General features: G+C 35.3%; 1 protein-coding gene across 5 annotated transcripts in view; it reads left to right on the top strand.

The window, feature by feature from the left end:
* Positions 1-12,927, top strand: part of LOC149787615 (protein kinase C and casein kinase substrate in neurons protein 2-like) — a 149,663-nt gene extending 136,736 nt beyond the window's left edge. For all 5 annotated transcript variants that reach the window (XM_089973789.1, XM_089973791.1, XM_089973787.1 and 2 more), the window contains one exon: positions 702-12,927. In XM_089973789.1, the coding sequence (XP_089829915.1) occupies positions 702-808 (107 nt within the window). In that variant the 3' untranslated portion in view covers positions 809-12,927. The remainder of the gene's footprint in view (positions 1-701) is intronic.
* Positions 12,928-23,383: the final 10,456 nt, after the last annotated feature.

Here is a 23,383-nt window from a genome sequence, read left to right as displayed (position 1 = left end):
TGGGCCTATCATACTCACTTATAAGACGAGTCCAGCTGCACAGACACAGAACTGCTGTTGCATAATGTGCTGGCAGATCTGGGTCTGTCCAGTTTGTCAGGAGTAATCAGTAGAACAAACAACATCAACCCTGATATGCAGGCACATTATGCTATGGCAGAACAGGATCTTCATTTTTGCAGTTTAACTCTACTTAGGATCGAGTATATGTTGTACATTACATCATATTGTTGTTACCCTAATACTGAATTATCATGAGACGACATTCTCTGTAAGAAATGAACTGTACAGAATTATTCTTTATGTCCTTGGTATGCATTGAGAGTGGATGATTTGGAATCAGAATAAGTTTGGCATCTGTTTATGCTACAGAGGTACAGTTATAAGCCAAGGGGAATTTTGATTGAGGCGTCCCAAATTTTTAATTAATAGGTGTCTTTTATGTAAGGTAAAAAAAACGTGGTAAAGATGTTTTCACACAACTGCTAGATTTCATGGTTTCCAGATGTCAGAAAATTACAGTAATTCATTTCTGTGGATCAATCACTGCTCATTTGTCTTATTTCATAATAATGTAAAAATTTACTTTCCTGTCTGTTTAATTTCCCAGATGTGGTTTGCTTGTGAGTTCTGCAAAATTAAATGGCACTTAAACAATGTGCAGAGATGTTTAATGGTTTAATGCTTCCTTTTTCTTTCAGGTGATGTGTTCTTGAAGCTAACAGAAGAGGATGAACTCGGATGGTGTAAAGGGGAGAAGGATGGTGTTCGGGGTTTATTTCCTGCTAACTATGTCGAAAACATCTGAAAAACTTGAATCAAAACTTTAATTGTATCTTTGAGGTTATGTACATAACTGATAGCAAAAACTGAAGGATATTGGCTAACTGAGAATGAAGACAATACACCAGACTGCCAAAAGCATTCTGCCTGACAGGATTAGAGAAATCAAGCCTTTGGCTTATTTTTTGAGTTTTCATTAAGATAAATCTGTTGGATGATACAAGTAACTATTGAACAAGTAACTCTTCTTCATCAGAAAATGGGAATATAACCTTTTGACTTTTCCTGAATTCACCTCATCCCAGATGGAAGAGTTGAATAAAGGGAGTTACAAGAAGAACATTTTGTCTTCACACATTCATGGTTTCAGTTTGATTAATGATATATGAAGGCAAGCACAGAGACTATAAATGTAATTTGTGACAAACTACTTGACTCAAATTGAACTGATCCTTAATGGTTTATCATGTTGTATCAGTATTGTAGTATATCTTGGGATGTAGGTATATGAACATGTATTTATGTGTATTAACCAAGGTTTCTAGATTTCCTTAATCTTACCATTGTTAATGGCAGTTTATTAAGAGCATCATGTTACCTCAAATTGAATCAAGTTTTGCAATTTTGAAGTAGTATTTAAGCATTGGATATGCTATTCAAAGGAATTATTATTTAGATACCCAGCTAAGCAAAAAAATGCATCTTGCATGATTGAAGTGCAATTCATTATGAATGTTGCCTAAGATTTGGGATCTGTTAAATTCTTTGAGATGTTAAATTTGCAAAACCAATGGACTGCAGAACCGCAACTATATTTCATATGCATGAAAAATGTAAAACGGGGATCACTTTGAATAACAATAAAGAGTGTTAATGTTATAAGGTAATTCTTTTTTGCATTACAACACAATTTTAGTGTTAATAACACCATCTTTGAAATTTGTTAAGAATTCTTGTTCTTTTGGAGCCCCTCTTACCATTATATCATGGTTCCAAGTTTTAAAAAGATGTAAATTTGACATTTTTCTGATTTTTTCATAAGTGAAAAATTAGCTGTATGTCATATATTCAGATTGGTATGAATAACTCAGGCTTTTCAATATGCATTAAAGTTTGAATTTTAATGCAGTTCTACACATTTCATTTAAATTTGACCAGGTTCTTTGTAATTAGAACTGATACAGCCAGCTTACAAAGAGAAACAATTTTGTGTCCTTTTCCTGTATTTAATGTCATTACTGGATTTCCCATATTTGACAGTATGCCTTGCATGTCATAACTTTTTGTTTGTACAACAAAGTGTAGCAAAGGGATAATATATTTTCTCTCATATAGCATTAAAACCGCTACATGTGATTTCAAGTATTTATTTGAACAAAATTGCATAGTATTTAAGATTTCGATATTTTAACAGTACACAAAGTTTCACTTGCCCAGAATAAATTTTTGCTGAACAAGCTGTTATACAAGAATAACAGTTGAAAATGTTGATAACATAAATCTGATTGTGTGATAGGTTGTATTCCAGAAAATGTCATGTGATCCTTGTTACACTAGTTGTAAGTAATTACAAACTGAGGCCAGTCTGCTCTCCTTCTCTGAAGTATATATTTAGGACTGAGAACAGAGTATTTGTGTGAACTTTATCAAAAATTTCAAGTAGAAAGTATAGACTCTCATTTAAGTTGGCAATGTTCTTATGGGTTTTGTGTTTGTCACCAACTATGAAGTCCACAGGAACATTGATCCATTAACACGTTAACCCCTGGAAGTTTTTGTCATTTTCGTCTGAAATTCAAGTAGGAAACACATTTTGAAATCTGTTTCTGAATACATCATAAAGCACCAACTTCCAGGTGATCTTCCAATAACATACTGCCAAGTTGTGTTAGAAACATCATTTTTCATTGGCTGTTTGGCTCGCACATGAGCAGAAGGGTAAAAGTTGGAGTTCCATTTCTTTTTTGCGAATTTTGGGTAGAAAAAAATTGGGTCCAAAAAATCAGGTTTTTCCCTCTTGTATTTTATAGTGCAACTAGAAATTCCAGATTATTTGGTATCATTGTAGAGCTACATCTGTCAACCTTTCTATAATACCACCCACTTTAATGTATCATACATGTCCTTGACGCTACAGAGCTCGGCAGTAGGCTACTACCTCCTGCCACGTAAACTCGTCACCAGGGGTTAATATGTTAATGGTAACAATAAGACTTTTTTCACCAGTCCACAAAATTGAGAACAAACAAAAGGTATGGCTTTTCTTTTCAAAAACTTCAAAAATCAATATGTATGGAAATTAGTTTTCACTGATACAGCACATACTTCAAAAGGATAAGGATGGTTGATATTAACCATTACCATATCTACTTAGGATCTGAGTAGCTTTTATTACTGTAATTGAACTGTAAAAGAATAATCCAGGTAAAACCCATTATAAAGCAATTTGTTATAATGAGGTTCCACTTAAAACACAATGGCAGCATGGCTCCCATTTTTTTAATTTAAGGTGACCTCTCATTTTTACATCTTAGATACATGCTCTCGGAAAAGCCGATTATTCATATCCCTAGCTGATTTTTAATCCCAGCACTGTGTTTAATGTTGCCTTAACTACACTGTGCACCATTTCCACCATATTGGCATGTATACAATTCAAAACTGAAGAATATTTGATGTCTGATGAAATCTAGCGAACAAAACAAATGATATATGAACAAGAAGTTAGTTAAAACTGATGACATTGAAATTTCAATGCACATTTTCTGTGGGGAAGTGTTTCCAAAAATTTGTTAACGCGATCCCGCTTATATTGTGGTATTGTTCTTTGGACCCCAAACATCGCGTTATAATGGGTTTTACTTGTATTTATGTTGTAATATTTAAAACTAAAATAAAGAGCACAAAATGAATATGTCGATTCTAAGAATATTATGTATATGAAGGCGCAGAGTGAAATGTTGAAAAAACTATATTATTGGAAAATGTCATATTTGACATAAAACCTACTCTCTGCACTAAAGAATATAGAGGATATGAAGAAAACAAAATCCATGTCGTTCATATTTATACTAGAAGATGTAAATTTTTGTTGAGACTGGTTTTAATCATTAACTTAGTGGTAATGAGACATCTGAGATGCATCGTTTTATTTCCAAGATTATCATTATGCTTTAGGCAGGTTTTAACTTGAACTCGTCTCTCACAAGGTATGTGTGATGTGGTAAAGATTGTTGCTTACAAAGCTAGGTTGGTGCACTTAATGAAATTGTGTACAGATACTGTGTCAAAAATAGTTCCTTTTTAGCATAAATGTTTTAGAAGCAAATTAATCTAAAATTGTTCGTGTTGATTTCAATTTTAAAATATTGAGTTGTTACAAAATGGCTGTCTGTCAGATATATTTAAACGTAATTGTATTATAATATATTGATCTGAGTGTATGTCATATGCCTTGGGACGTTGTAAAAAGGTATACCGTATATACTGGCATATACGTCAAGTAAAACTGCAAACAAAGATCTCCGGTCACAAAAGCACCTGCAGACCAGGGTCTGTGTTGTTTGTTCTACTGAATACTCCTAATCGACTGCACAGAGCCAGATCTGCTGGTGCATCATGCAGTGGCAGATCTGGGTCTGTGTAGTCTGCCCGTAGACTTGTCTTATAGCATGTATATATGGTACTTTTTATCAAGGGAAAATATTTGGTCTTGTCTCAAGAATATGCTCTGACATTTTATTTCTCAAGAACAAAATTAGATGTGATATTTGTAATGAGAAAACAACACATTATCAGTTGTTGAGAAAAATTGAAAGTGATTTGGTGCACAGCACTAACATTACAGCTGTAATCTAATCATTCTTGAGTCTGGTAATGTTTTACTTCTATTTGAGGTCAAATTAATATTGGTAGTAGTATTTTTTCCTTGTTGCTTAGTTTGGTACATCGTATGTATCTTTTTATATGTAATAAAGCCTTTTAATATACTTGTATCAGGTATACAAGCATATATCATGTACCCATTACACAAAATGCTTCAACAGAAAACGTTCCATTATATTTATTGTTTATGTGACAGGTATCATCTATACAACTTTATTATGAAATCCTAACTGATTTCAAATGTATGTTAATCACATATCCAGCTGCAGAGGATTTATGAATTTGATCCTTGTCAATGCAAAGTTCTTATAAAAAAAATAGTTTTATTTTTACAGGATAGTTCAGTATTGGAAAGTTTTCATATGGATGCCTTAAATATTAGTACAAATGTTGGTTGCTGTTTCAAGTTGAAATGGCTTTTTTCTTTATTTCTCACAAATGAAGGATTTTGTTTGGGTTAACCAGTACTATAGTTCTGGTGCCAGCATGGAAAATTTAGAACCTTTTTTGCTAGCATTACTTGTTTTCTGTTTATATACAAAAATGTACATTTGGTAATGGATGGATTATGAGATAATAAAAATTGCTCATTTACAAATATAAAGGCTTGCTTATAATCTGAATTTAATTATTGTTAATTGACTTTGAAGGCCCATGTTTTGGATTTGCATTCAGATTCATCCTTCTCTTAAATTCATTGCCCCCCTCCCCACCTCCCAAGAAAAAAAATCTTGGATTCCTCCCCATGTTTCACAGGTCCATTGTTATCCATTGTGGTAACCTTGGTTACAGTCAACTAATGACATCATTCCACCCAAAGTGTGACCAGCAGAAGCATTCATGGTGGACACAAAGTTCCCTGCTTAACTGTTCTGTCATATAAAAGACATTATTTGGGTCAGTAAGTCTTAATTAGAACAGATGCATAAGGCAAATGATATATATATATATATATATATATATATATATATATATATATATATATATATATATATATATATATATATATATATATATAGACACACACACACACACACACACACACACACACACACACACCTGGTTAATTGCTTGAGATTTTCACCAGATTATACTTCAGACACAAGAAATATCCAATATGGCCACTGATCAGATATTTAATTCCATTTGAGCAGATTTATTTTGGTTTCTTATTATATGTACATGTTTTTCTTAAAACAAGATCTGCAGATGTTATTATGTTTCAGCAAATATAGCCATGTGTGTGTGGTTCTTTTTATCATCTGCTGAAATATAAGTTCCTACTGAATTATTCACATCTGATGCACTGTTCTGTCATATTGAAGACACCTGGTTAATTGCTTGAGATTTTTACCTACATGTTAAATTAAAACCTTGTCATAGCTTACATGGTTTTGTCATTAAATCTTCTAGTTTGTATAAATTGCTGTTTAATTTTCTCTTTTTTTATCATCATTTTCCCAGCAGGGCTGGGTAATCAGAGATTTGTTTGTTATTGAATAATTTGAATGGTCAGTGCTATTTAATAATGGGATTAACTTCTGTACATACAAGAAAGTGCTGTTCAAATTTGCTTCAAACCTAGATACAGAAATATTTATGTAGTAGTTATTTAAAGAAGAGTAGATATTTTATATTTTGAATTCAGAAGTATGGTATGATTTAATTTGTGTGATATTTTCACCAGATTATACTTCAAACACAAGAAATATCTAATATGGCCACTCATCAGATATTTAATTCCCTTTGAGCAGATTTATTTTGGTTTCTTATTATATGTACATGTTTCTTTTAAAACAAGATCTGCAGATTGTTTTTTTGTTTCAGCAAATATAGCCATGTGTGTGTGGTTCTTTTTATCATCTGCTGAAATATAAGTTCCTACTGAATTATTCACATCTTAATACAACTGATGAAGTGTTGCAAAAACATCGAAGTAAATGCTTGGATTCATATTATTATATAAAGTACACATTCCTTTACCTCTTGCATTACCATAAGTTTATTGTAAAAATTGTAAAGTAAGCAATATTTTATGTACCATTTCATCTTTTTGGTTGACAGATTTAAACCATTATCAAGATATTATATTGGTTATCATATAGATGTTAATGTGATTATATATGACGTGTGTGAATTAATATATCTGTAAAAATTGCATTGATATATCCATATATATAACAGTTGTACCACAAGAGACATACTAGTTTGCATAGAGTAGTTCAGTCTTGTAATAGAATCATAATAGATAATTCAATTTATATAAAGGAGTTTAATACAGAAAAGATAACAAGTTTTTGTTGTTCATGAAATTGACTCACAAACAAATAACTATAAAGATACATTTAGATTCATATGAAGTGACAGTTCTGATCACATCAGGACAAACAAAGTCATAAATTAAAACTGGTGTTGAATACAAGTTAAGGTAAGTTTTAAATGAACATTTTGTAATGTCTATCATATTGAATCCAAATGCTTTTCATGTGATCAGTGGCAGGTGAGTAATAATGAATTTGTCCTTTTGTCAGTTTTATTGATAAGGGCTGTTCTTTTGAAGCATTCGTGGTACCCAGGGAACGCAACTTTTAAGCATTTTATGCATCTATGGGTGACTGCTCCACATTAATAGTGCCTTTCCTGAATCCCGTGTAAATTTTATTGGACCAGCCATAAGAATAGAATCAGTATGTATGGATAGTACTTACTAGGGCCTCATATCAGCATGTATGGATAGTACTTACTAGGGCCTCATATCAACATGTATGGATAGTACTTACTAGGGCCACATATCAGCATGTATGGACAGTACTTACTAGGGCCTCATATCAACATGTATGGATAGTACTTACTAGGGCCACATATCAGCATGTATGGATAGTACTTACTAGGGCCACATATCAGCATGTATGGATAGTACTTACTAGGGCCACATATCAGCATGTATAGATAGTACTTACTAGGGCTTCATATCAACATGTATGGATAATACTTACTAGGACCTCATATCGGCATATATGGAGAGTGCTTACTAGGGCATCATATCCACATGAATGGAGAGTACCTGTAGACCTCATATCAACATGTATGCAGAGAACTTGTGGGCCTCATGTCCACATCTGTGGAGAGTACTTGTGGGCCTCAGATCAATATCTATGGAGAGTACTAACTAGGGCATTCTATTAATATACAGAGATCTATAGTAAACAGCTTTTCCTTTATTCGTTCTAGAAGTAATCATCTTTTCAATTTGTCTGTCCTTCTGTCTGTTCACATCTCTTGTAACAAAGATCTGCAACACTTGCACATAACTGGATTGTATTTTGTACATGAATGGCATGTTTCTTGCAGCTTTGCCTGTTAAAAGTTTGGTCCTTGGGTTCCAATTTTGATGTGGAGTTATTGCATCAAAACTTTAAACTACAGGAAATCCTTGTAATCAGCATAGTTTAGGTATTCAACATATTCTGATTCAAGGCAAGAGGAGTTGTAGCCCTTTGTTTGCTCATCGACCTAACTTTGCTTTCCTTAAGATAACTTGGCATGATGTAGTTGGATTTCAGCTAAAATGCCCATGGACCTTAATATTGACGAGACCTTGAACAAGTTGGATTTCCTGATTTTGATATCATTTAGAGGAATCATCTAAACAAAGTTTTTCAAATGAATTTGTTCTATTTAAGGCCTTCAAATGCATATTAATGATTGTGGAACCCTCTGTAGTTATGATGCATCCAGGCAAATTAGTGAGAGTAGGACCCTTTATAATGCACCATTCTCTCCAATGCTGAGCAGGAGCCATAATGAAGCTCTCATCTCTCCCATGCAAATTAATTAAAAGTGGGGCCCTTTATGATGCACCCATCCTTACCATGCAAATTAATTAGAGCAGGACCCATAGTGAGTGCCTTAATGATGCACCCATCCCTCCTATGCAGATTAATCAGAGTGGGACCCTTAATGATGAACCCCTCCCTCCCATGCATATTAATTAGAGTGGGGCCTTTAATGATGCACCCATCCCTCCCTTGTAGGTTAATTTGAGTGGCACACTTAATGATGAACCCATCCCTCCCATGCAGATTAATTAGAGGGGACACTTTTAATGATGCACCCATCCCTCCCATGCAGATTAATTAGAGTGGGACACTTTTATTGATGCACCCATCCCTCTCATGCAGATTAGAGTGTGGCCCTTAATGATGCACCCATCCTTAACCATGCAAATTAGAGTTGGGCCCTTAATGATGCACCTATCCCTCCATGCAGATTAGAGTGGGACTCTTAATGATGCACCCATCCTTACCATGCAAATTAAGATGAGAAAGGGACCATTAATGATGCACCCATCCCTCCCATGCAGTTAATAAGAGTGGGAGCCTTTTTGATGTACCACTTGCTACTTTCTTTGTTTAGTTGATTCTTTGTAATGGTGGAGTTTTAAAGCCTGAATACCTTTATTGCATAAATTTAAAATCTAAATCTGATTTGGGGCGAAGTTTTAAGTAGATACTTTACTTGTTAGTGAAATATATTGAAAAAAAAACCCCAAAAGAACTGGATTTCTAAAACCATAAATCAGAATTTTGTTTACAGTAGAAGAATTAAGGTTCTGCTTTATCTGCCCTTAGGTGTAAAAACCATTATAGTTGCTTGTGAGACAAATGATATATCTTTATTGTAGCATATTTTATTTTTGTCAGTGGAGAATGGGATTAGATTAAATGGCATATTATACAGAAGTTGATTTTAGCAAAGCTGTTAATTTGAATAATAATGATCCAGGGGCTCAACAAACTGTTATACATTAATGTTAAAATGTTACATGTATAGCTAGCTATGCAAGAAGGCACAAGTTACCATAGATATTTGTTAATGTTGGATTTAAAAGACTGTTATGTGTGATTCGTCTGTACTCATTGTAAACTGTTTTCAATTGTCACATTATGTTAATTTACCATAAATCTGGCAGTGATTGCTTGAGTGTTCATCAGCATTAAACAGGGTTTGATCTGCAAGATTCCAGATATAACATTAAAGCTAAAAACAATTGCAAACATTGATAGTAGACATAAATGTTAGCATTCTTGGACTACCATATGTACTTGCTTATAAGTCTAGTCAAAATGCAAACAACAAAGCTGCTGATCTGTCCTAGTATAATACACCTGCAGATCAGAGTCTCTGTTTGATCTTCTGATTACTCTCAACAAACTACAGACCCAGATATGCCAGCACATAATGCACCAGCAGATCTGGGTCTGATATTTTTGAAGGAAGATTCATCTTATAAGCAAGTATAGACGGTATAATGGCACTTAAGCCTTTTTGGGATTCATTTAGTACTTGGACCTTGCTCATGAAAGCTAGGAAAAACAAATATCCAAGCAAATAAAAAGGAGATTTTGATATCTGTTTTGGTGTCAGAATAGTTGAGGCATGCCAGTTAACACAACCTCTTCTAATTTACAAAAGTCAGTGGTCAAAATTCACCAAATACTTGCAGCATCTAAAGCTCGTATCATCCTAAGCTAAATTATTTTCTGGATCTACAGTAACATTTATATTTTAGATGAAACGGTAATCAACACAGATCAGCAAATACTATATATTATTAAAAGATTATACATGTATTGAAACATTTATAAATATAAAAAATAGACTAGTATTTTCTGTGTATAAATTTGTGTTCATGTATGTTGTCATAACATCTGGGTACCATGGTATGTATTGGATATATTGTAAGGAATGAGATTGCAGGAATTGTAAGAGAGTATGCTTGATATTTTTTCTGTCATTATTGCAGATGCCTTGCATTCCATTTTACAAGGCTTAATGATTCAAGTTGCTTTTGGTGGCTGTTATGGGCATTTTGCTTTTTATTTTACTCATTAAGGATGAATAAGTGTAAGAACCTGTTTGCATGTGGTTTTGATTCAGCAATAACATTGTGTTTTGAAAATCAGAACATAACGATTTTTTCTCTGGTACATTTAAAAACATTTGTAAATAGCATTTAATTTTTGTCATGTCCATCCTTACACGTCATCATAGACTGACCTCAGTGTTAAAAGATTTTACTTTCCGTTTATTTAAATACCATTTGATCCCATCAGCCTTAAATTTTTGGGAATATAGCTTGGGAGCAGGCTTGACACAGAGTCCATTGGCAGCTTTTTGTTGCATGTTGCATGTTACTTTTTATGCAGTTTCCTTTTCATTTTGAATATATTTTTTATTCATATTTTTGGCTTTTGTTGAACCATACAGTCAAATATTTGAGCTACAAGTTTGCAACAATATTTTTCAAAGGGAAAATCTGTCTTGCAGTTTGTTTTGTTTTACTAATGTATGTAGGAATTGAATTTTATTTTATCTTCAAAAACAGAACTGATAATTTTGTATTTCTGTGGAATAAATTATATGAAAGTACTGTAATATCACTGTCACTGCCAGTTGCCAACAGAGACTGTCCATGATGCCACATGGTCAGTTTGTTTACATCTACTTCATAACACAGTTGAAACTCGTGATTACAAAAAAAAATGGACACAGCAGATTTAAAAACAAATACAATTCAAAGTTTAGATAAATTGTTATTTTTATGAAAATATTTTTGTCAAGCAACATTTTTAATTGTAGTCTATATAGGACTGCACTCATATGATGAAATATGAACCATTTAGAGATCCTTTTGTGTATTTGTATCATTTAGTAATTTTATCTCTTCAGTATTGTTACAGGGGGCCCCGAGTGGTCTAAAGCACTCATCGTTCCGGATCACTGCCATCTCACCTCTGTCTGCATGGGTTCGAGTCCAAGGCTCGGCTAGCGTGGATACGTGGGAAAGCCTGCCAGTAGCTTCTCGTGGGTCAGTGGTTCTTCCCTGCGTTTTCCAGGGTTCTTCCTCCACCATTTATACTGGCCACTATGTATAGCCTATCTTGTGCTGAAAAATGGCGTTAAACCCTAGAACAACAACAACAACATCAGTATTGTTACATAGGACTGAACACCCAACACGTTAGAAATGGTTAATTTTCAAAAGTTTGAACTAAATTATTTTCATGAGCTTTTTCTTTCGAAAGTTCACTTGTTTATAAAAACTAATATATATATATATATATATATATATATATATATATATATATATATATGGAGTAATAAAGAGTGATAGCTTGCATGAACTTTCCCATTAATACAATTTATTGGAGTGCTGCATTAGAGGCTAAAGTGTACTGCCAAAATAAATTTGTATGGTATCTCGTAAACCTATGACACATTTGTGCATGTCCGGTTGTAAATGCTGAAAAAGGTAAAGGTTGTATGTTTAAGTGGGGATCCCAAAAATGGTTGCATGATCTGGTACCTTCATCTCTAAAAGACCACTATTTATTCTGTACCAGTATAACTGATGTGTATTGTGGATGAAAGGGACATGACTCTTTATTCTATACCAGTATAAGTGACATGTGATATGACTGAAAGGGACACAACTCTTATTATGAATCGTGCAATATGAATGAAAGTGTAGTATTGCATTTAGTGTATTATGTAATTTTGTTAAACCAGTTACCATCGAGTACTAAACTGGACATGATATCAGGTTCTTGTAATATTTGAACACATCTATTTGACAATTTCTTGCATATTTCTATTTCTGATCATTATATTATTGTTACCTTCTCCAGAGAACTAAGGAACTGTTGAAGGTATATTTGTGAAATTTTAACGAGTTCTATATCTGGACTGGTTAGTGAGTGTGTCACATATTATCACTATGCCCCCATCTGGCCTCAGGGTCATGGCAAAAGAGAATATAAATCAGTGACATCTATTTATGCATGAATATAGCTTTTTAACTAATAATGAAACTTGCCTTTTCTATATATTAACAAGTATCTGGCATATTCAGTCATAGCCCCAGCATGAAGATCAAAGTCACAACCAGGGAGACAGGTGTATCATATGCCACTGAACTATGTTTGTACTCGAATCCATTGGTTAGGATATGTCTGATGCTAAATGAAATCAGGTACTTACAGTAGTAAATAATATATGGTACAGTTATGTCCGTTATTAAGCTGTAATCTTGACCGTACAGCCATTTCTTTAGTATTTTCTCCATATCTAACCGAGCTACGTATGAACTCGAGAGATTTATGTGTATGTTATAATTAAATATTTCTAATATGGTTCCATTAAATATTACACATTTATTCAGCAAGTACTGAAATAAAGAATAAACTGTACAGTGCATTTTTTTGTGTTCTATGTTTGTTATGTGCTTCTTTCTTCCCATCTCTAATTCTGTTGCTGTGTAGCTGTGCACTTCTGCCGTTCTGTATCAGAGTTCCAGCTCGGAAATTATTATTTCACCCTCCTTACATTTTTGCTCTCTCTCTCTCTCTCTCTCTCTCTCTCTCTCTCACACACACAATACCACCCACTCCTTTTTCCTGCTCTGGAATGTAGATTAGGTACTATGTGACCTCTTGCATGTTGTTGAAAGGTAACATAAGGCGGGAAGTGGCACATTGGTTTTCATGCCTGACTCGCGTGATGATTTTCTCTAGTTTGTGAGGATTTATATATTTTATGCATGTTGTAAGCCTGTTCTTATCTATACTTCCATCCTAAAACATATTCATTAGAAGGGCAATAAAAAGAATAACCTGCTCATCAGTTATTTCTTTATCAGAAGGTAAACATTTCTCCAGAATCCGTGTGAGTAGAAAAATAAATAGAAAAATCTTCATCTAAATTATATCAAGTTCTGATTAACTGAACGTAATATATTTAACTAACAATTTTGCTTGACTAGAAATATGAAAATGTTTTGTCTCTGAAATTTTATTATATTAGACCTAGAATCTCTCCCCCACAAACATTTTCTTTGAAATTACATAATGTTTATACATGGAAACTAATATTCTGTTCGTGTCTCTATTCTGGTTAGGCCGATTTGGAACAAAGAATTTCTTTTCACAACTTTATATATATAAGGATACGTCTGTGTGGGCGTGTTTAAATAGCTCCACAGAGGATATATGGCCGAGTGGTCTAAAGCGCTCACCGTTCCGGATCACTGCCATCTCATCTCTGTCTGCGTGGGTTCGAGTCCAAGGCTCGGCTAGCGTGGGTACGTGGGAAAGCCTGCCAGTAGCTTCTCGTGGGTCGGTGGTTCTTCCCTGGGTTTTCCAGGGTTCTTCCTCCACCAGTTATACTGGCCGCCATGTATAGCCTATCTTGTACTGAAAAATGGCGTTAAACCATAGAACAACAACCACAGAGGATGTATGACTGGTAAGTTTTGTAGGTGTGGTAGACAGATAAGATGAGTGGCATTAAATGTAAGAAAACAAATTTTAAAAAATGAAAGAATAAATAAATGTCATTACATGATAAGCCCAGGATAATTGTTTCCTACTTGAGGTACATTTATCATGGGCTGGTATCATCAAATACGTGGAATGCAATGTAAACTGCCATGCAAATTTGAAATATACTGCCTAAGTGTATAAAAGTTAGGTGTATTTCGGATCAAGGTATTTCTACTATATACAAAGACTGCAGTTACTTCTAATTTTCAAATAAAAAATGATTGAAACATTGGTAGAGTTAATGACTGTACATCAGTACAACTTTGTCCAATAGTGAAGAGAAAAACAAACATTTCAATATTTTAGTACAAATGTTAATATTTAAAAAACCAAACCAAACAAAAAAAACTAGGTTTTACTTCTTTATGTCCGGCCCTGACAGCAGTCAAATGGGCTACCGGACATTAATAAATGTATATGGCATTCCCAAACAAAGCATTTTGGTAGCCCCGAGCGGCAGCAACAGATGTTTTCGGACAATGAACTGTTGTTGGTGCAATTTACTGGAGCAGTCTAAACCTTATACAAGCTGGATGTTTTTATGTAAATTTAATGTGCAGGAATTATATAAATTTTATAGTTAAAGACCCCCGAAAATTTAATAACGCCGAAAATGAATGAAACTTATGCATGTCATTGGAGTACAGTGCCAACTGAGTGATCGATTATCCACAATTTTGTCATTGGTGGAAATGTAATGCCCTCTATGTGACCATTCATATATTGATGAACACATCTCCCCCCCCCCCCCATTCCCCACCACTAGTAGGAAATTCTCAAAACGCGTTCATTCTTTGACCCGTACTTTAACTATGTGCTATGGGGTCCCTTTCTTTATGCTTTACTTCTTTCCACGATAATGAAGATAGGGGAAGGGATCGAAAACAAAAATACCTGGACACTTAATAGATATGAAAAGACAAAATGCATCCTTTCAATAGCCTATGGGTCCCACGCCTTTTAGGGGCCCCGCGATAACGGATCAAAACTAATATTGATTTGATCTTGAAATAAAATTACAATCAAGCTTTTTTAAATTGTTTCCAAAAGACAGAAGAAAAAATGATTAAAAACCCGAAAACTTTATGCTAAAGACTCCTTAGAGAAAATACTGTATTGATGTAGGGGCGAGGGGGCACCAAGATTTCGACTGCCTATGGGCCTCCACAGGGTTTAATCCGGCACTGAACCGAATAATCAATTATATACAGATTCAAACATCTTTCCATAGCGAACCATATACAAATTAAAATATCATTTATGAAGAACTCTCACACTTCACACACGTCATTCTTGAATTCTTGATAGGTGGTCCGATTTAGGTGACAATAAAATCAGAGTTTCGTATCACGTTCATTTTTTCACTCAAAGTAATTGCTTATCCCCCATATAATATCATATCGGTTAAATAATTTTTCGTTCATACTCATTCGAACGCAGGTCCGCGGGTAAACGGCACCCATCACCTTACCTACACACACAAGCCCATATTCCCTCACGACTAAGCACACATCACCAAAAAATGATGTTACTCAATCGGTGTTATATGCACTAGTGTGTAGCAGATACACTCGCATGACGACCTAGTAATTAATTCTCATGTATCTACACAGCCATTAGGGATTCCTCTGAAAAAAATCAAGGTATATATAATTTTTATAGAGAATTATAGATATACACCAGACAGTACGGAAAGTGCTATCCCTGGATTCTTAAGGAAGAATGCTTGATAACAGTAGGCAGAATTAACATTTTAATACAAACAATACTATCATACAGGTTAGAGAATTTTTAATTCGTACTCTACGGAGATTCGAAGCCAGGTCCACTGGTAAACGGCACTCATCGCCTTGCCTGCACACACGAGCCCATATTCCCTATCGACTATATATAATATTAAACTTGTTAGTCTTTTCAGTCTTGGAGCTGAAATCGCAATTTGAATATGCAAGTTTATATTTATTGTCACGGATATCTAAGACGTTTATTCCTCTGAAATACATGTTTTCAGGAATCTAATCAACAATAGAGGTCTTCTTTAAAAGAATAGTTTGAGAAGATATAAAGATTACAGTTTTTAAAAAAAAAAGAAATCTTAAGGGTGTTTTCACGTGTGCGCATGATATCGTTCCCAGAGTTTAACGTATGATACACTGGATGAATATTTTACAGATTTGCCGAAAAGTTTCGACACTTTCTCATAACTGTCTTTGACAAAGGAATGACTTACAGCAGAACTTGAGTGAAGAATATATGCTTTAGAGATGATATGTTATCGAAGAATCCTGTAAATCTCATACTTAGACCACGAGTCTAATGAGGTGAGCAGTAGAAATCAAGGTGCAATTGTACCATATGAAGATCTGCTGACCACCGTAACGATACGCAATCTAAAATGGTATGATCACATCTCACGCACATCTGGCTTGTCAAAAAACAATCTTACAGGGCACGGTCAGAGGAAAGAGAAAACAAGGCAGACAGAAAAATAGGTGGGAAGATAACATCAATGAGTGGACAGGCGTGGACTTTGCAAAGTCCCAGAGAGAAGTGAACAGGGTAAAATGGAGAGAGGTTGTCGCAAAGACATCATTGGCGCCTATACGACCAGCCAGGTTACGGATAAAATGAAAAAAAAAGAAAATCGTTAACAAATATTTGTACGTCATTAAATTGATGATTAAAATGAATTTTCACCAGAAAATATAACGCTGCTTTGAAGGCAGGCGAATCATTTAGCCTCTCAATAACATACACGCTTTCTTGTTATAAAATGTAACACACCTGTAGGATTGGAAATGAAATAACTGATGAAATAATTGGCCAGAAATAGTTTGATTAAAATATATTTAAAAGAAACCAACATTAAGTGTGAAGATAAATCGGGTAAAAAGAACATTTTGTATTTTGTGGCAAAGAACCATTACACGCATTAACAATAATAAATGGCGTCGTAAAGAATCATTGTAGGTACCATCTGTACTCGCTCACGACTGCAACTGCATACATCACATACCCTGATCTGATGTCGCATAATTCATAGATAGTATTAATAATAAGGTATTTTATTTTAAAAGTATACTAATGCCTGAGTGGGTACCAGTAGGAGTTCACACTTTTTAAAAATTTGTCTCTTAATATTATGTCCTTATATATATATATTACTCCCCTCTCAAAATCTCATGACCATTGTACCGTCTTAAATGAACTGATAATCAAAAGAAGCATCAGCAATTCCTTTACGGTGACTCTTAAATGTCTTGTTTTAGAACAGTTTCTATACCTCAAACATTTACATATGTCTGGTACGAAAACCTTTGCGTGATTGCATGATAGGATCTTATAAAGATCGAAGTAGGTTTACTTCAGGCAATATTAAAATTCTCGTTTCAGAAAGTTCTATAGATTTACTACTGACTCATGTCCGCATTCACACAAGTGGCTTGTTCAAGACACAAACCAATAACTCCTATCAAATTAATTTGAACTGATTTTGACTTGCGTGTGGTTGACCCGGGGATCAGTTCACTTTGTGATTCAAGGGTAACGTGCTGTCGATGCGATTGCCACTAAACAGCTCAAGCAGTTTTATCTCGTTGTAAAAGTGAGCATTAGCATTAATAAATGACTAGTATGGTAACCTGAGTTAAATAATTATCTAATTAAATTTGCATGATAAGGCCATAAAGGGAGTTTTGATGAAGATTTTTACAAGGTGACAAACAACAGAGAAACAAAAATCCACAAACTTTAACAACCCAACCCCCCAAATCGACATATTTTCGAAATCTTAATATTCTTTCTTATGGACTGGACAACATCTGCTCCAAAATAAGTTAAATTATCACTATTTGAAACTGAAAGTTGTGATAGATTTTTCCATTCCGAGTTCCCACACAACTTTCTCTCAAGCCAGGTGAGTAATAGTATGAAAATATATTAAAAATTTCAAAACATCTTCTATATTTTTAACTCCTTAATAATAGTTTTCATTACAATGTTTCGCTTTATTGTACCTTTGGCTCCAATCCATAGAAATCTGTAAAAGGTGTATTATATTCATGGTAAATTTGTTCAGATGGATTTGGCAAAGTTATTCAAAAGTGATCACAATACTTTTTATCACTGCTGGCTTTAAAAATGCTGTAAGAACGCATAAACTCCATAGTAAAATTAAATTTATAATTTCTCCAATTCTGGCTAGATAGTTAATAATGGGAATATTATCTAAGCTAGTTGAAAACGTAACCCCAAGAAACAAATTCACAAATTAGTAGCAGTCCCATTTAAGTTTATATTCGCACACAATTTTAGTTTTCTGCCTGTTCTGCTTCCAAACAATATTACTGTTGTGTTTCCTGTATTAATACTTCGAGCTGTGATTGAAAGGTTTAACAGAAATTAGAAGATGGAAACATTTTGTACAAAATTAAACAATAAATTAGATAGATATATTATCTAATCTGAAAAATGTATATTATAACAAATCAATATATTATATATTACTCCAATTCAAACTAGTGATCAAAAGAAGAGGTCAAAATTATGGATTAACTTAATTTGTTACCTAATTAATGTCACCTAGGGAACGCAAAAATATAAACTGGGTCAGTGGACGCTTAAGTATAAAATGGGTTAATGAACGTTTAAATATAGACTTAAAGAGACATAATACTGAGGCGTCGACGCACTGCGACAGACAAGATGACTTGTACAAAGTTGCAAAGATTTTGAAGACCAAGAAAACGAAAGGAAAAATGTGCTTACAAAATAAGAAAGTGCATGATGATTCTTTTTTAATTTGTAAATCAATTGAAATTATTGGGTAACTAAGTAAACAGAAGAAAATACATTTCTTGCCTCCAAACTTAAATCAAGCCAACGATATTGGCAGAGAGATATCATGAGATTTTGCACTATGAGTTAGTCCCTTATTAGTAGTTAAGGGGGCCACCCTAGGGACAATGGGAATTAGCATTACAGACCCCCCCCCCCCGGGCCACTCTAGGGACAATGGAAATTTAACATGGAGAAAAACCCTGGGCCACTCTAGGGACAATGGGAATTTAACATGGGGAATAGAGTTTGGGCTTGTCTAGGGACAATGGGAATTGAACATGGGGAATAGAGTTTGGGCTTGTCTAGGGACAAGGGGAATTGAACATGGGAATAGAGTTTGGGCTTGTCTAGGGACAAGGGGAATAGAACATGGGAATAGAGTTTGGGCTTGTTTAGGGACAAGGGGAATTTAACATGGGATTTTTTTTAAAAAAAATTAAAAAATAAAAAATAAAAAAGGGTAGGCAATTGAAAGTCAATCTCTTTTCGAGACCTATGAGTGGCCCTGAAAAGGGCCTTTGGGTTTCTTCTGCTTCTAATTTTTTCTATTTCTCCACCAACTTCTTATTTTCTCTCCTACACCCTTTCTCTTCTTTTCTTCCTTTTTTCTCTTCTTTCTTCTTCTCCTCCTCTTCTTTCTTCCTCTTCTCATTTTCTTCTTCTTTTTCAATTTTTTCATTCCATGTTCTTATCCTTATCCTTTCCTCTTCATCCTCCTGCTCCTCCTTTATTTCTTTCATCACAGCACTTATCATTTCCTTTAGTTTTCTTAAGTTGTTTATCTCCATTTTCACTCGATGGGGGCTATAAGAATAGTGATCTTCATTTAGCCTCACTAGCATTTGTTCCATCATGCCCAAATTGTCCAGGACGTCTTGCAATGTTTGCATTTTATCGAGGTGGTTTGAAGCCATCTTCTCTGTAGAATGGTTTGAACGATGAATACTGTGGGTTCTTATAGTGAAAGCGCGGACGTGATGGAAAACATCCCCCTACTTTTCTCATTTCATATGATCTACTATCCACATACGTGAACCAGCAATAAACAAACCCCAAAACTACTATTTACACACGCAAATCATTAAAACAAAATCCATAATCTACTATCCACACAATCCTACGTGAGCGGTTACAAAACCCTAACTATACTCTCCACATACGCTAAGAAACAATAAACAAACCCATAATCTACTATTCACACAAACGTACGTGAGCGCTTACAAACACAAACACAAACACATACCCTCACACTAGGAAAAAAAGAGTCGGTGTTTATATTCACACTACATACACACATTGGCAAATCGATTGTTATTTCTTTTCTAGAGTATTGGGTAGCCCTGAAAAGGGCTGTTTGTTTTTTAACTCCAGATGCACCTATCTAATGATGGCACCTTCCAGGCCTGGCACCACACACACATCTTCTTCCCCAGTCTCATTTTACCTTTCTTCTTGGGAGTGCAGAGGCGGGATAAGTGGCTTCAGAATCCCAATTTTCTGTCTCTGGGATTCTGAAATTTCCTCTCTCCTTTTCCTCCTCTTCTTTTTTTCTTCTTGCCTCCTCCTCTTTCATCCTTGCCTCTTCGACAATGGCCTCCGCGGCCAGTTCATTTAGTATGCGCCTGCATATTCCAGGTGCATCTGGAGTTCTAGCAGTTTCACAGTTCTGGTATTCATTGTCTTGTCAACGAATGAACAGGGTAGCTAGACTGCCCAGCGAGTTTCAATTTATACTCAAAGCGCGGACGTGATGGAAAACATCCCCCTAAAACAAAATTGATCTTACCTAGATCATGACCAAACAACGCGCGGACCTAAAAGAAACACTCACTCACTTTTTTATACTACCCATTACTATTCTAAAAATTTTCATTAATCACTTCAATATACTATCCACATACGCAAAGCAATCAAACCCCAAATCTACTCTTCCCACACGTCAAACATAAAAAAAACATGATTTTAATCTACTATCCACACAAACGTACGTGAGCACTTACAAACACACAATCCTATACACAAACACATACACTCACATCACAAAAGAGTCAGTGTTTATATTCACACTACTCTACCTACACGCATTGGCAAATCGATTGTTGTTTCTTTTCTAGAGTATTGGGTAGCCCTGAAAAGGGCTGTTTTTTTTTTTGTTTGCTATGGCAATCTTTTAGTTTCTAAGAATGCGTCGTCCTCTGAGGATAGACTTTCTGACGATAGGTCTGCTTCTTCGGAAAGAGAAGAAGAACTCTTTGGTGTCGATACGACAATCGACAAAGCCTCTGTCAGGTTCAGGTTCCTGCTGCTGCTGCTGTTGTTGTTGTTGCTGCTGTTGCTGCTGTCTCTGAAGTCTGTACTTCTCTGTCCATTCTTCTTTCTCCCTGTTCACTTCTTCTCTGAAGAGCTCTTCTATTAGGTCTTCAGTGACTTTTAACATTCTCACATTCTCTATCTCTTCTGGCTTCGGTATCAGACTGTGTCTGACCCTATGCAAATTCACGTAGGCTTCGTTTAGCTTAGCTAGTTTGGAGCACATCTTCGTAGGAGGATGAGTCAATAAATGAATGGTTAGACTGGAAACTCCCCGGGTTCTTAAAGTCAAAGCGCGGACGTGAAGGAAAACATCCCTCCACGGTTTTCGAGCCGGAACGTTCAATGAGTGTCATGAGAGGGATAGTAAGAAGTCAAAGAGCATGAATCAACATTCTTATAGCCAAACAAAAGACAAAGGCATTTTTTTCAAAACACAACATTTTTTATTCAAAATCACTTAACACTAACCAACAACTCTAACATTTTTAACAATAATCCAACAATATAACATCAAACATCTTTTTCTAATCACAAACATTTTTTTCAATTTACACATTATTTTGGACAGGGTTGGCAACGTTGTGAATGAAATTGTGATTTCCATTGTTGGAAGTCATTAGGCCATTGATGGACACTACGTTTCCTAGCTTGAGACAAAAGATAAGCATAATGGTCACAAAACCATCGATCTACTTTCACATCGTTTCTAGAAGAAGAACGAGGATCAAAATGAGTCACTAAATGTTCTAAGGAATAGCCCAGGCTGCGATGATGCAGAAAATACACACAGTACTGTCCACACACCAAGGAATCTGTGCCTTGTAATTTCACATTATTGAATCGGGTGGTTTGAGCATTTCTTCTCATAAAGTCAATGATATCGTCTTCCAAAGGGGGCAATCCGTACGAATCGAAATATTCCACACATCCTTCTTGAGGAAAGTAAACGGCTACCCAGTGGGTTCCTGGGAGATGACTGTCGTTCGTGTTGATCACATAAGCTTGATGGTCTTGAGGTATGCGATGAGGGAGTTCATCTTTAGCACAGACGACAGGATTCCAAGAAGCCGTGTACGAACTGTGGTTCAAAAGGTAATAAAGTTCCCAGGTATCCATTGATTTGTGTGTTTTTTTTTCTTCACAGGTAATGATAAGTCATCAATTCGATCCTGACCTTTTGCTTGAAAATGTATGACAAGTAAAAGGCGTTTGGCTCCGACTTCTTATTCTGGTCAAAGAGAGATTCGATGCGACGGCGCTCCAGAGACGTTAATGGAGGAGAAGAATGTTTATCCAAGCCTTTATACCACTCGTTCAACACGAATTCTATCTTGATGACACCCCAAGCTTTGTCCAGATATTCGTCCAATTTTTCTTCTTGGCTCAACATCAGGCATTTATCGTGTTAAATTTGACTGGGATGATCGTTGTGACATCCATAGCACTCTTCCTTGATCAATTTTTTCATTACATCTGTCAGGAATGTAGCAAAACAGGAAACTAAATGGGCTTCTTGTTCTGGCCATCTTGACTTCATCATGATAACTTCTTCGTCTTTGTCTTTGGATTCTTCTTCCACAGTTTCCTCACATTCCATCTCCAAAGTTTCTCCACTAGGTAAAGAGGGATAACAGTCTTCCATGGCTTCTAATAATCTAGAATAACTTCTCTCAAACTGTTGATTTCTATGGTATTATCAAATTCTGCATACAGGATGACGTTCACTGTGTTCTCTCCGGGTAAAGGCTTTGCAAACTGAATTTCCACACGAATCTGGCCGGATTTTAAAGGGTGGAAATGTCCCTCGTCGCTGCCTTGGTCAGGAGTGAAATCGAAAGCCCACAAAGCATAGCCTCCTGCATAATCCTCGTATGTAATACCGTGACTGGTGTTGGTTCCTAACTGTACGGTAGCTTCGTACAGGGACAAGTACGATCTCAAGTAATTCATTATATTGGGAGAAAAGTCAGGTTCGAAAGGTCGGGTACACAAGGTCTTGCCATCGCGACTGACTTCAATCTTGGACACTTTGTAATGTTGAAACTCAAAAGGATTTTCATGGTAGGCTCCGTTGAAGGTTGAATTCTTGACGATACCAACAATCAAACGCTTGGGTAACTGTCCTTGGAACAGATGATCTTGGATCATGGATCGCTGTCCAGCAGGAATGGTGAAGTTTT

The sequence above is a fragment of the Sinohyriopsis cumingii genome, chromosome 11 (assembly GCF_028554795.1).
Source record: "Sinohyriopsis cumingii isolate HCF-2022 chromosome 11, ASM2855479v2, whole genome shotgun sequence".
Classification (NCBI taxonomy): domain Eukaryota; kingdom Metazoa; phylum Mollusca; class Bivalvia; order Unionida; family Unionidae; genus Sinohyriopsis; species Sinohyriopsis cumingii.
The sequence above is the reverse complement of the archived record's forward strand: the minus strand, read 5'-3'. Positions and strand labels throughout refer to the sequence as shown.